The sequence below is a fragment of the Planococcus citri genome, chromosome 2, assembly GCF_950023065.1.
Source record: "Planococcus citri chromosome 2, ihPlaCitr1.1, whole genome shotgun sequence".
NCBI classification, from domain to species: Eukaryota; Metazoa; Arthropoda; class Insecta; order Hemiptera; family Pseudococcidae; genus Planococcus; species Planococcus citri.
Window position 1 is genome coordinate 76,707,559 of NC_088678.1, and position 14,447 is coordinate 76,722,005.

Here is a 14,447-nt window from a genome sequence, read left to right on the forward strand (position 1 = left end):
ATGGAAAAAGTAGCATTTGTAGACAAATTTTGACAAACGTTAGGAGTTTTTGACAACTTTTGCAAAAGCTGTACTGTTAGACTATTTTGGCTAACAACAAGACTTTATTGATCATTTGGGCATAAACAGAATTATATGGATAACTTGTCAAAAAAAAAAAGGTCTTTGCTTACAAAATTTTGTGAAAAAGGTAGAACTTGTCAACAATTTTGGCGAAAAGCAGGAGTTTTGAAAATTTTGGTTAAAAAAGTTTTTTTTTTACACAATAATTCATTTATGATTTATTACGGCAAATGAACAGGTTTGTTTAATAACTACGAATAAAATAAAATTTTGACAATAATTTGCCAAAAAGCAAGACTTTTTAGGATAATTTTGACAAAATCAAGAATTTTTGCCAATTTTGGGAGCAGAATTTTTTGAAAATTTTGGCAAAAAGCAAGAGTGTTTTTTGGCAATTTTGACAAAAAGTAGGAGTTTTTTATAATTTTGACAAAAATGGAACTTCTTTACAATTTTGAAATAGATAAACGAATTTTTTGACAATTTAGGCAAAAACAGAACTTATTTGCAGACAATTCTGGCAAAAAACATAATTATAACAAAGACTTCTTAGGATAATTTTGGCAAAAGCAGGAATTTTCAAAACTTTTGCTAGTAACAATTTTTTTTGGTCGTTTCTGCAAAAAAATAAGTAATTAGGAACTTTTTAATAACGTCAAAAAATAAATATCTAGGAATATTTTTCGACAATTTAGGCAAAAAATATGACTTTTTTTGGCAATTTTGACAAAAGTTGAAGTTTTTAAATATTTTTGTCAAAAAAGAATCATTTTGTATGTACAAATTTTGGCAAAAATGACACTTTTTTGATACTTATTCTGGCGATTAAATTTTTTTAATATTTTGGCAAAAAACAGATGCTTTTTGGTAATTTTTACAAAAAGTTGAGATTTGTTGATAATTTTGGCAAAAATAGGAATTTTTGATAATTTGGGCAACAAACAAGGTTTTTTGTACATTTTTACAAAAAACATTAGGACATTTTTGATAACGTCAGAAGGAAATGGTTTTCCGCTTTTTCGACAATTTTGGCAAAAAACAAGACTTTTTTGGCAATATTGACAAAAGTTGGGATATTCTTATAATTTAAAAAAAAAGAGAATCAATTATGTACAATTTTGGCAAAAATGAGACTTTTTTAACATAATATTCTGGAGAAAAGATTTTTTGAACATTTTTGCAAAAAATCATAATTTTCCAAATCTGGGAAAAGGACCTGGGATTACCCTTTTTGAAAGTTTTCGCCTTCGCTTCACTCTGACCTGTCTTCTTTTTCTTTCTACATCACATCCTTAAAAAAAAAAAAATTGTTTATAGGCCTCTTGAAATAATTTTCAAAAACTTTCTCCCTTGATTCCCTCAGGTCAATTTGTTTGGTTTAAAATATTTTAAAAATTCACAGTTGACCTCCAAAAATCCAAAATAAAAATAAAATTTTATGGGTCATCAATTCATCATGAATATTGAATACCTAGGTATGATATCAAATTGACAATTGGCCATTTTTCCCCCTACCGATATCAGTAAGAAAATTTTCAGTCGAACCCCTTTCCCTTCCCATCTTAAAAAACTACATAATATAGTTTCGTTTCATCCCTAGAAATGGGGCAAAATTATATTATTTTGCCCTGAGACCACATTGGCTCAATGGTCCTGGTCCTGGTCCTTTCTCCTTTGAAGGGGGGGGGGGGGATTCCACCGATCTCGTCACTCACTGACAACAAATTTGGTGCTCAACGCATCCGTCGAAGCATTTTTGATCGGTGTACAGAACCAAAAGAAATACCTATTCATCTTTTTTCATATTTTTTTTGAACCTTGAGAATTGAAAACTGAAACTGAAGAAAGCAAAACTGAAACTGAAAAGTGAAATGTAAAAGACTAAGTTTTGCACATCACTAATGACCCTTCAAACATAATATGAATCACTCGTTCGCTCGTAGTTCATTTTCAATTCAAATCTCGTAGGTTCGCTAACATTCTAATTTCTACGGCCATTGCTTTCAATGCTTTGAATGCTATTATTTGATACGAACGAATGAAAAATATTCTAGCGTTGAATTTGTTGAATATTAAATATATTAGAAATTTAGAAACATGAATCAAAATGAAAAAAATACTGAAGATGAGTATTTTGTAGATTGCACCTCCTCATGAAATTGAATCCATCGAAGTGTGAGAAATACAGATTTTTTGTTTTTACCGTTTCTCTTCCCTTCTCTTCTAAATTTACCTGTTGAATGGTGGGGTGGATGAACTGTTGACCATTGGAATGCATTATCAATTCAGTGGTCATTTGTGGTCATTCTACATTATTTTTTTTATTTCTTTACTGGTCAAATTTTTGATCAATGAACACCTGAATTTTATCATTGACGAATTTTCAACATGGAAAGGTACGTAGTAAAAATTTAATCTTCTTTCACAAACTTCAAATTTGAGGTGTTTCTAATTCGTCGTTCACTTAAGTGCAGTTCAAGTTGTGTTACTCCAGATTGAAATTTGAAATGTTCAACAGGTGGTTGCTGTTTCTGTAATGTCACGTCAAGAAATCAATTCAACCTGACCATCTCGTACTAGGTACATAAATGAAGAAGAATTACTCTCAAGGTAGTCGTATAATCATTTTGTACAAGTTCATATTTATTTTCAAATACTGGAGCTTCACCTGTTTCTAATTTGCCAACAGATGACACCTGTTAAAAAACCGAACGAAACAAATTGGGAAACTAAACATGCTCTTCATCAACAAGAACTGGAAGAAGCTCGAAATCGAGCTTTACAAATGGAAAAAACAATGCGCTGGTGGTCCGATTGCACTGCTAATTGGCGGGAAAAGTGGAGTAAGGTGAATATACCTAAATAGCATCCTACAATATTAAAACCTTGCGGAGAAATTCAAATAGAAAAATAATTCGTCGATTAATAATTTTGTATTGAAGGTTCGAAATGAAAGAAACACAGCCAGAGAAGAAGTAAAGCACTTGCAAGTGAAATTAGACAGCGCTGTAAAGGAAAATAATTCGTATAGACGTCAAAAACAACATTTAGAAGTACGAAACGAACAAATGCGCAAAGAATTAGAACAGATTCATACTTTACTAATGAAATACGTCGGTAAGATATCAAAACACATGTGTTTTTTTTAAAAAGGTTCAATTTTTAATTTTTTATAGCAAAATTGTTGCAATATTTCAGGTCATTGGGATAGTCATTTATTAGAATCGATTGAAAAATTCGAACCTGCCAAGCTGAACGCTGTACCTTATCAGTCTGATTCTGATGAACATCTCACCTGTAACGGTAAAGATTCTGGTATAGAGGAGTATATTTTGAACGAAGGCTTCGGTGCTAATAAAAATCACGACACGACGAATGAACCGGTTTCAAGAACCTCTATCATGGAAGATACTCTTTCTAATATTTCTGAAATTAGCGACGATATAACTAACGATGAACTAACTCGGCATCGATTATCGGAATTGCAATTGAAATTGAACGAGATGAGTAAAACTGTAGCTGCCGAAAGAGAGTGAGTATGCGTACCTGCATTTTATTGGTATTGTTTATTGCACTTTTTTTTTTTTTTACTAAGCTATCGTTTATTTTACAGTGAGAAGCAGCTGCTTCATAAAAATATAGAAAAACTGGAGTCTGAATTAATGGACGTTAAAGAAAAGTACGAAGATTTGAAAGTATCGAAACAAGAAGCTCTACGTGAATTAATGCAATTGAAAGATACTCATAATGATGTCGTATCTCACATCAAAGTTGATCTGATGAATGAGACTACGTTTAGAGAAGATGTTGATAAACGTTTAGCTGATGTTAGAGCTCAGGTAATAATTCAGTCCAATTATTATTCATTCAACACTCAGTACCATATTTTGATATCCTCGAATTGACGTATCATTTTTTTTTCTTACATCAGTTGGAACGACTTCAAGTAGAAAATGCATCCGAATGGGGTAAACGTGAAAGACTAGAAACTGAAAAATTAGCTTTAGAAAGAGAAAATAAAAAACTACGAACTGAATTAAGAGATACGATGGATCGACTCGAAAGACGAATTAAATCGCAACCCACCACCGACAACGAACTAAGAACACTTCAGTTAGAATTGACTGATCGAAATAAAGTATTGGGCATTTTGAACGATGATTTCAATATTCTAGATCTAGTTTTTGATTTGATTTTTATGCTGTTGATAGGAATTGAGTGATCTGAAACATGCTCATTTGAAGTTGAAAAAAATATTCGCCGATAAAACCAGTGAACTGAATCACGCGACGAGAAGAATAGAGCAATATGAAACTGAAGTTAAAAAGTTAAGGTCTCGGATCGAAGAACTGAAGAGATATTTGGCCACTGCTGAGGAAGAAGTAGATGCTAATAATAATAGTATAAGGTGTTTAGTTTTTCGTTTTCGTTCAATTTAAAATATTTAGGAATTCGATTTGACGTTGATTTTTTTTTTTTTTATTAGGAAATTACAAAGAAGCAACGACGATCTGCAGGAGCAAATTGATAATTTTCAAGTTCAGATTCAGTACCTTCAGAATAGGTACGTATTATTGAGTAGAATAAATTATAAATTAGAAGTACATATTATTGCTGTGGAATGATTCACTTCTGGCTGTCGTGATGGCAAAACTTTTACAATTTAGTTTCGGATCCCAGTTTTTAGCTTCAGTTTTGCTCATTTCGGTTTCGGTTACAGTTTTTTCATTTCAATTCTAGTTCCACTTATTTTTCCATCAAATTCGTAACATTAATTTTGGAAATTCTGAGAAAGAAAATGATCAATTGAAATTTCAGTCTCTGCTTTTTTCAGAACCAGTTATTAATTTTTAGTTTGAGTTTCACTTTTAGTTTTCCATCACTGTCTGTCTGTTTCGTTTTTTATAACGATTTATTTATTATAAAGGATTGAACTGAGTCTTTCACCTGTACCTATAAAAATTGTTTGCTTTCAGATTGAAAAGAAAATCATCGACTCTTCAAATTCAAAACCGATTTTCTGACGAACAAACCGACGAAGAGGGTAACGTTTGAGAACTGAACACGAGATACTTACGTTGAAATGACGATCATGAAATGTTGCTAACCTTGTGTACCTTTAATCATATGTATTTGACGAGTATTTCGGGATGGATATTTTATCAACGCGATAATTCATCATTTAATTCTCAAAAAGTAGGAAAATTGAAACCAAATTGCATTTAAACTAATCGACGACTCGCTGAATTGCATTTCAACTTTGAAAACAAAGTATCCATTGCAGTCTGTACAATCCATGGCTTAAGGTATGTTTTACGTACCTACGAAGTGCAATATTATTGAGAATAAGTCAGAGATCAAAATAGTGCAGACTGCAATAGGTATCTAAATCATATTTATTAATGTTTCAAATTAATTTATTAAAACAATTTCGTTAATAAATTTTTTTACCAATTACCTATTTTTAAAATATTTTTATTATTGAATGAGTTCTTTGCAATCTTTTACGACTAGCTGTAACCTAAAAAAAGTATAAAACGGTGACCTGTGGAACGAGAAAGGACATCATTAGGCACTGTTTACACGGCGCAGCAGGCAGTACTTACGCGATGGATTTTGGGGCTATTTAAATCTTTTGCCAAATCAGTTTCGAAAATGGAAAGGATTTTCGATAGATTTCGTCAGAATTTCAAAATCTCTCCAGATGGCGTAGGAATTATAATCGAGGGAACCCGCATAAGGATCTACTGCACCCCCCCCCCTCGATCCTATGCGGGACAACTTTTTTCTTAAAGGATCAGTTCTAGGTTAAAGAGAATTTCTAACCCTCGTTCTGAGAAAAAAAGTGGCCCCTACCAACAAAATGACGGCCATTTTGATTGACAGCTCAGCCGAAAGCCGAAATCACAGATTTTGCGTTCCAAAATAGGACAACTTCAGGTACATCGAAAGATCAAGCAATAATTTATCAGCTGTCAAAATTTCAAGAACTGAAATGCTTTTTTCGATTTTTGGTGAATTTTTGAAAATCAAATTTAGGCCAAAAATTAGGGGAAAAAATCAAAATTTTACCAAATTGACCTAGAAAGCTGAACTTTAGGATATAGCCTATTTTCGACCTAACAAATTGATTGGAAACTGTTTCATACCGTTTTGAGTAGTTCTAGAGCCTCCAGCAGATTTTTGAAACTCGAAATTTACTCTGAAACTAACGTCTTTTAGATTCTCCCGCAACTTTTTGAAAATTACTGGAGCCTCCAGTAGATTTTTGAAACTTGAAATTTCCATCAAACGGAGATGGAAAGCCTAAATTTACTCTACACTCCAATTTTAACACCATTTGCAGACGACTTCAGGTGGGTTCATGTCTTTTTGGAGCCTCCAGCGACTTTTTGAAAATTGCTGGAGTCTCCAGCAGATTTTTGAAACTTGAAATTTTCACATTTTATCAAATAAAGTTAGAAAGCCGAAATTTACTTCGCAAATTAATTTCAATACGATATGAAATCGACGGCAGGTGGTTTCAAGAGGTATTGAACCTTCCAGCTAATTTGTGGAAATTTCAATTTTCCAAAATACTTCATAAATAACCTGTTCAAATAATCGTAAGAAAGCGTGCTCGAGATTGCGGTGCTTGCTAATGACTTTCATGACCGAGAAAGTAACTACCCGCTATGGCTGGAGACTCCAACCATTTTCAAAAAGTCGCTGGAGGCTCCAAAATGACTTGAACCCACCTGAAGTCGTCTTCAGAGGGTGTTAAAATTGAAGTGCAGAGTAAATTTTGGCATTCCAATCTCCATTTAGGTAGTTTCAAAAATATACTGGAGACTCCAGTAATTTTCAAGAAGTCGCTGGAGACTCCAAAACAACTTGAAATCCACCTGCAGTCGACTTGTCTTCGCAGTTTATTGGATTTAGTTTGCAGAATGAATTTTGGCTTTTCAAATTTTATGAGAATTTCAAGTTTCAAAAATCTGCTGGAGGCTCCAGAGCTGCTCGAAACTAGTTGAAACAGTTTCCAATCGATTTGTGGGGTAGAAAATAGGGTATATCTCAAATTTAAGCTTTCTAGGTCAATTTGATGAGATTTTGATTTTTTCCCTCATTTTTGGCCCAAATTTGATTTTCAAAAATTCACCAAAAATCGAAAAAGGCACTTCGGTCTTGAAATTTTGACACCTGGTGAATTTTTGACAGATCTTTCAATTTACTCTCCCTTCAAAAAATTTCCCCGGATAGGATCGACCGGTGGAGGGAGGAGGGTGCAGTAGGATTCTATTAATTTAGGAAGCTAAACATCGAGTTGTGTGGCTTATTCTCGATCTATTTGATGGGTTCATCGTCATCCAGACTTGGGACGATTTCTAGACAGGAATCTCGAATTCCAAAATGAAGATCTCCATTGAATTTGGCCAAAATCCTGAAACATTGGATTTTTTCTAAAAAAAAAAAAAAAACACCATAATGCACTTTAGTACATACATACGCTTACATAAAATAGACAACCCTTCTGCGCATAAATTGGACACGAAATTTCAATCGGTACACAAAATGCATTAATCGCAGAAGTAGATAAGATTGTACATACAGCAAATTTACAACAAACGAAACGTTGTCAGAAAAATATGAATCACCAGCAAATTTACAACTAACAAGACGTCAAAAAGATACACATGAATCATAATTTCAGGAAATTGGCATCCGATAGATTAAAAATAACTATGTATGATTTAAATAAATAAAAACCAGCATATATTTTCAGTTTGAATCCAGAGCATGGGTAAATAATTACTTGTACAGTTTTAACTTGAGAAAGAAAAATTTCAAATTGTTATTCGTTGTGAAGTTTTGAGCCGCGGCGGCGCTTTCTGCATAAAGATGAAATCGTTCTGTTTATTACCACCAATATTACTCGTATTCATCGTAAGCATCCACCAAATTGCTGGAAATGGCATCCGGTAAGAAAAAATTCATCTTCCATTGTTTTATTATAGCTATTGATACCTAAATTGGGCATTTAATTTCTCTAACATTGTATCCATCTTATTCGTACCTATGTACTTTTCAAAACCAATGGCTAAAAATGTATTCAATTTTGAACTTTGAAAGAGTGCCCTTATCAAAATACGAGCCCGGAGATGAAGTAAACGGTCAAGGCGTAAGTATAAAAGGAAAAACATCAAATAAGAAAAAAATAATAATCAATATTGAAATGCATGATAAATATAGTGAAACGAAAAATATGTTACAGTTTTATGGAACTATTTCAATTGGAACCCCGCCACAGAAAATCAACGTTCTCTTTGATTGGAAAACTAATGGGATTTGGATGCTCTCAAGTTATTGCAACGATTCAGTTTGTCGTGCCCGTAAGTTAAAAGTACATATACTTCAATACTCAGCGTCGACGTAATGATTTCAGATATTTTTCAAAATTGATCCTGAAACGATCTTGAAACGCAATTTCCAAAATGATTTTTAAAAAAAAATAAGAATCCCCACTGTCAATCTCTTTATTTATGACCAAAAAATTTTTTGATTTGAAAATTATGCCACTCTCTGATTTGTAATTGTCACAATTTGTGCAGAAAATCATTTTCTATTTTTTTTTTCTAAATTTTGGATTTTGGCTTCAAAAATTGCTGACGTAATTAGGTATATTATTCAAAAAATTTCTGATTTTTATGTTGGTATCATCGCTAGAGAAACTTATAGGAATATTTTCGTATCCACGCATCAAAAATTTATTTTGGAGATCTGGATAGAGAAATGTTCATTTTGAGTATTTCCTCAAATTCCAAAATAAAATTTTGAGTAAACCTGAATTTTTTGAAAAAAATCGCTCGAAGTCGTATTCATTCGTGCATTATAATGAAATTTTTCAATTCTCATCCGTCAGATTATTCTCGGGTCTCAAAGGGTTAAAACCTCTGTTATATGTTAGCGGCGTTTTATTATATCAGGCGCAATATTGATGTACGCTATCAGCGCGATCGATGAACACTGCAATAATTCTATATCACGGTAATATCTGATATAGAATAGGTAATAACACGTAGAATCACTGTTGCAGAAAACCACAGTACTTATAACCACAAAATCTCGACAACTTTCCGAGGTGAAGATGACTTTGACACAAAAATTTGGCAACATCCTGGTGAAGCAACTGATACAATCACAGTAAGTATAAGTCCAAAATTACAGGCACATTTTCAAACACACACGACTTCGGTGGAGGCTCATTTTAAGCGAAATTTTGTCCATTGTCGCTGGACACTTTCACTTTCACAAATCTACATCCAAGTTGTCCCTTTTCTAAAAGTCATTATGTAGGTAGATTCTCGATGGTATTATTTTCTTCAGTATGAGCTAAGAGACTTCTGACCACATCATTGAATTTTGTTTCGAGTCAAGGGACATCTCAAAGCTTGATATAGTTCATTCTGACAGAACTGTGATAGAGTGAGGAGATATTACTCCCTACCTACCTATTTAGATTTTTCCTATTATCTCCTAAGGGAGAAATAATAGTGTTATTGCCAGGATAGATCAATAGAAGAGGCTTTTTAGACTTATGCCGAATGAATATATGCAATTATTATGTAGTGACAAGAGAAATATATTCTAACACCAAAACAAATTAAAATCATTTTATTAAAACGTAATTTACAAAGACAGCATCTAATCTTTTAACAAACATTAATGGTTGCCTAAGAGCCGTTTTAAGGCAGAGATAGAGCATTTTTACATTAAAGTACCATAAAGTAACACTTGTATACATCAAAACTATCGATGACAAATATAATTTCGATGAGTAAAATAAATAATTTAAGCCAAATAGTACAAGATGTAATTTTGTCTAACTCCATTCGAAAGATATTTTAATAAATTAATTGACCAAGTACCCACGCCCCCTGTGCTGTGGTATACTCGCCCATCTTAATCGCTAATGTTAAATTAATTAGATATGAGTAAGTTATTTGAAACTTACTTACCAAACTGTACACGTTTTCCATCTCTATCTGGGGCCTTACTAATACCAAAGGCATCGATGGAACTTAACTAAACGAGGTGCACTTTAATTCTTTGCACAATGCGTACCTGACCGGTTCAGGGTACATTACCAAAAAGATACAAATTAATGATCATCGGATCCATGACCAAATTAACAATGAATTAACCACTGACCGGAGTGGTGTAAATTAAAAGGGTAGACCATGATTTTCATCATCACTACTGTGAATAATTTCTACTCTGGGGTAAGAAATTATATGATAAAATCACGCCGATACAGATGTTTGCGACGAGGTACCTATTTGCTGCAGGTTCAGGAGCCAAGTGGTTTTTGGCTCTAAAACGATTCAATTTATAGAAAAAAGGGTGAAATAGGATCCTCCCCCTGATCACGTGGTAAAAATGGGTAAGAAATGCTCGCGGCATCACTAGATTTCAAAGGGATTCCGTGGCCTGCCAAAAAGCGAGCATTCTTTGCAATAAATTTTGATAAATAATGATCTTATTTTCCTATCTCGAGCCAATAAATGTCGCGGGGGCTATCAACCCTTGTCTAATAAAGAACTCAACTAAATGAGAAGGGTTGACCGCCTGTGATGTCATCTGCACAAATACAGAGTATTTGTACATTTCTAACTCACTAAATAGTTAACACGTTTCCAAATAATATTATAAGTAGGTATAATTTGCATCCCTATAGCTGATACCTATCATAGGAATCACCTAAGCCGATGCGGGCCATCTACACTATGTCAAGCTCAGCGACGATAATTTCTGACATTTAATGTAGAATAAAAAAAGAAAAATAACACATTCTGACTTGATTATTATTACCTACGCTTGTTGTTTTTTTTTTCAAAATTATTGTGATATTTCTGGTATTGGTACAACCGATTTGATATCAGTCTTTTTAAATCATTGAGTAAGATATTCAAAATGTTTCTATCATTTGAGATGGTCGAAGTCTAGCAACTAGTTGTACTATTTGAGTAGCTAAATAAGGAGAAAAGGCAATGCCGAAAATAATGGATCACTGAAATTATATGAACGCTAACATTATCAATTAGGTACTTAAACTTATTCAACATATTATTCAAGCCAAAATGTTGAACCAAATGCCAGCGTTTTTTCAAACTACATACCTACTTATATGTTTACTGCATTGTACGCTTATTTTATTGTAGATAGGTAATATCCAGACACAAAACGTATCATTTTTTGTAACCACGAGCTCCGAGGAATTCAACAGTACACCATACGATGGTTTTGTGGGATTGGGAAGAGAAAGTGATTTTATACACCGCCACTGCGAAAAACTTGGATTCAAGAGAAAATTTTCATTGTACATCCAGTAAGTTCATTTCTTTGGTTATACATACTATATACCTTGGAAAATTATGATGGATTATTGTTGAGTACCTACCTCCAAAAAAATTTTCGAGGGAAATTGTTGCCTCCCAACCCATCCCCACTGCAGAGTATAGCTAAAAAACACATTTTTTGCGAGAAAAAATCGATATCCATGAGCGGTGGGGAGAAAATTCTGGTACCACGCGGAATGTGTAGTAGTCGGGGAACCCGCATAAGGATCTATTGTACCCCCCTGCGGATCCTACGGGTTAACTTTTTTGAAAGACAGGTCAGCCGAAATCGCAGATTTTGTATTCCGAGTTCGGCGAGTTCTAACATTAGACTCGCACTAAATTTTTTAAACCTTACAGAAGTTGATCGAAAGATCAGGCAAAATTCATCACCTGCCAAAATAATTTCGAGTGCTAAAGTGCTTTTTTTGATTTTTGGTACCTAATCAAATTTGGGGCAAAAATGAGGGAAAAATCAAAATTTTACCAAATTGACCAAGAATGCTGATATTTGGGATATACCCTATTTTCGACATGCCAAATCGATTGGGATCTGTTTCAAACCGTTTTGAGCAGTTCTGGAGCCTCCAGCAGATTTTTGAAACTCGAAATTCCCACAAAATTAAAATTTCACTAAATAGAGTTGGAAAGCCGAAATTCATTCTGTAAACTAATTTCATTACGCTACGAAGTTGACTGCAGGTAGATTTCAAGTGGTTTTGGAGCCTCCAGCGACATTTTGAAAACCCCTGGAGCCTCCAGTAGATTTTTGAAACTTGAAATTTCCCAAAATTTCGTCAAATGAAGATGGAAAGCCCCATTTTATTCTGCAAAATTCTGCAAACTAATTTCAATACGCTACGAAGTCGACTGCTGGAGGATTTCAAGTCGTTTTGGAAGCTCCAGCAAATTTTTGAAAGGTTGTATGGCGTTTTTTGGAGAATTGAAATTTCCAAAAAGTAGCTGAAGCTTCAAAACCATTGAAACTACCATGCAGTCGACTTCATATTGTCGTATCAAAATTAGTTTGCAAAAAAAATTTCAACTTGTTAACGCCATTTGATAAAATGTTGTGGGAATTTCAAGTTTCAAAAATGTGGTGGAGATTCCAGTAATTTTCAAAAAGTAGCTGAAGGCTCCAAAATGATTTGAACCCATCTAAAGTCGTCTTCAGAGGGTGTTAAAATTGGAGTACAGAGTAAATTTCGGCTTTGCATCTCCGTTTGACGAAATTTTGGGAAATTTCAAGTTTTAAAAATCTACTGGAGGCTCCATGTAATTTTCAAGAAGTTGCATAAGGCTCCAAAAGACGCTAAACGTGTACTTACCCGATAATTTTAGCCCCTTTCCCTTTCGTCTGCGTGATAGAAAAGAAAGTGAATTTTTCCATCGTTCAATAATTGGTTATTCTAGGGACAACAGTACCTCTGAATTGATGTTATGCGGCGAAGACAAGACAAAGTTTCAGGGTAACTTGAAATACATTACTACAGATGGTCAACAATTTTCACGATGGAACGTTGCAATTCAAAGGTAAATCCTTCTAGTATAATAAAACGCTACTTTATTCACTATGCTACTCGCTCGAGTGATCAAATGCACCCAACATTCGTCAAAACTCACTTTATTTCACTAGTCAAATAAAATACCACTCTAATTGTTCTTTTTTAAACAGTATTTTGTTGCATCGTGGCGATAAATATGTTTTAGAGATGCAATTCGATGATGCTCGTCGTTTTGCACTCGACCCTACCTCGTCATACATTACAGGGCCAAACGATGTCATTGCGAAAATCTACAATGAGTTAAACACCAGAACATCAAAAATCCGTGATGACTTAAAGGAGGTTAGAACAATCATTTACTTGATATTTTTCCGCCATTGGCTTTGATTTTTTTCTACGTTTAAGCTGCATAATATTTTCTTGAACATATCTAATTATATTATGTAGAATAATTATTTATGTACTTGAACATAGGTCGACTGCAAACACATTCATACATTACCGAATATCACGTTTAGAGCTGCTGACAATAATTTCACTCTTACAGGAAACGATTACATCAAACAGGTATGACAGTATGACCGACACATATAGTTATTCATGGTTTGTTTCATAAGGACCTTCCTGAGGAAGGCAAAGAGGCAAACTCTTTTTTTGCAACAAATTTTGAAAAAAAAATTATACAAGCAGGTATATCTATAAGTTCACGACGCTGCTAATATTTTTCTACACCCAACAAATTGATTTTTCATCGATAAGGGAACCAAAAATGATATTTGCTCTGGGCCTGATTGGACCGTCGACAGCCCCGACGATCGCATCAGGTCAATCGAGATACATAATATAAAACTCGAATGCAACTAATTATTTCCACAGGTGACGCACAATGATGAACGGGTCTGCATAGTTCAGTTCGTATCACACGAATACTCAGAATTATGGATTATAGGAAACGTTTTCAATAGGAAGTTTTACACTGTATTCGATGTGGAAATGCAAAGAATTGGATTCGCCGAAAGGATTCATGATGGGTCTGCATAAGATATATTCCTTGTTTGATAAGAAGACGAAGTAACGTTTCAAAAGGTCAAAATATTAATAGGTAAAATTAAGGTCTACCTAGTTTAAACTATACCTACCCATTGTATTTGTTTCGAATTAATAAAGTAATTTTAATAATATGTACCTTTAAATTTGCTCAGAAATGTGGATACTGAATTTCTCAGCACAACCATAAAATAAATCAGTAGTTTACTTCAATATTTTATTCCAGTATAGATTGAAAAATTAGAGCATATCAACGTGCGATACATCGATATGTATGTTTTTGAGGTCGTAGAATCCGAATTTGGCAATATTTTTTTGTGTGGTGGGGGGGTGAGGAATTGGAGGGGGAGAAATTAAAAATTTGAGTATATCAACGTGCGATACATCGATGTGTATGTTTTTGAGGTCGTAGAATCCGAATTTGATAACATTTTTTTTGTTGAGTGGGGTGAGG

At 33.8% G+C, this 14,447-nt stretch overlaps 2 protein-coding genes across 3 annotated transcripts; both read left to right on the forward strand.

The window, feature by feature from the left end:
• Positions 1-2,297: 2,297 nt before the first annotated feature.
• On the forward strand, positions 2,298-5,520 carry LOC135837803 (coiled-coil domain-containing protein 102A). Of its 2 annotated transcripts, none has more exons than XM_065353196.1 (10): positions 2,298-2,459; positions 2,582-2,673; positions 2,753-2,911; positions 3,006-3,180; positions 3,262-3,595; positions 3,677-3,902; positions 3,995-4,201; positions 4,275-4,471; positions 4,550-4,627; positions 5,040-5,520. In XM_065353196.1, exons 3-10 carry the CDS (start codon positions 2,753-2,755, stop codon positions 5,116-5,118), a joined length of 1,455 nt encoding a protein of 484 aa, XP_065209268.1. In that variant the 5' UTR covers positions 2,298-2,459; positions 2,582-2,673; the 3' UTR covers positions 5,119-5,520. The 2 variants fall into 2 exon arrangements, with proteins under 2 accessions (XP_065209268.1, XP_065209269.1); XM_065353197.1 differs by having other exon boundaries at positions 2,299-2,459; positions 2,538-2,673.
• Positions 5,521-7,809: 2,289 nt separating this feature from the next.
• Positions 7,810-14,127, forward strand: LOC135837805 (chymosin-like). The gene is made up of 9 exons (XM_065353199.1): positions 7,810-8,024; positions 8,176-8,224; positions 8,318-8,435; positions 9,140-9,246; positions 11,265-11,431; positions 12,855-12,974; positions 13,117-13,288; positions 13,421-13,513; positions 13,823-14,127. Exons 1-9 carry the CDS (start codon positions 7,945-7,947, stop codon positions 13,985-13,987), a joined length of 1,071 nt encoding a protein of 356 aa, XP_065209271.1. The 5' UTR covers positions 7,810-7,944; the 3' UTR covers positions 13,988-14,127.
• The last annotated feature ends 320 nt before the right edge of the window (positions 14,128-14,447 follow it).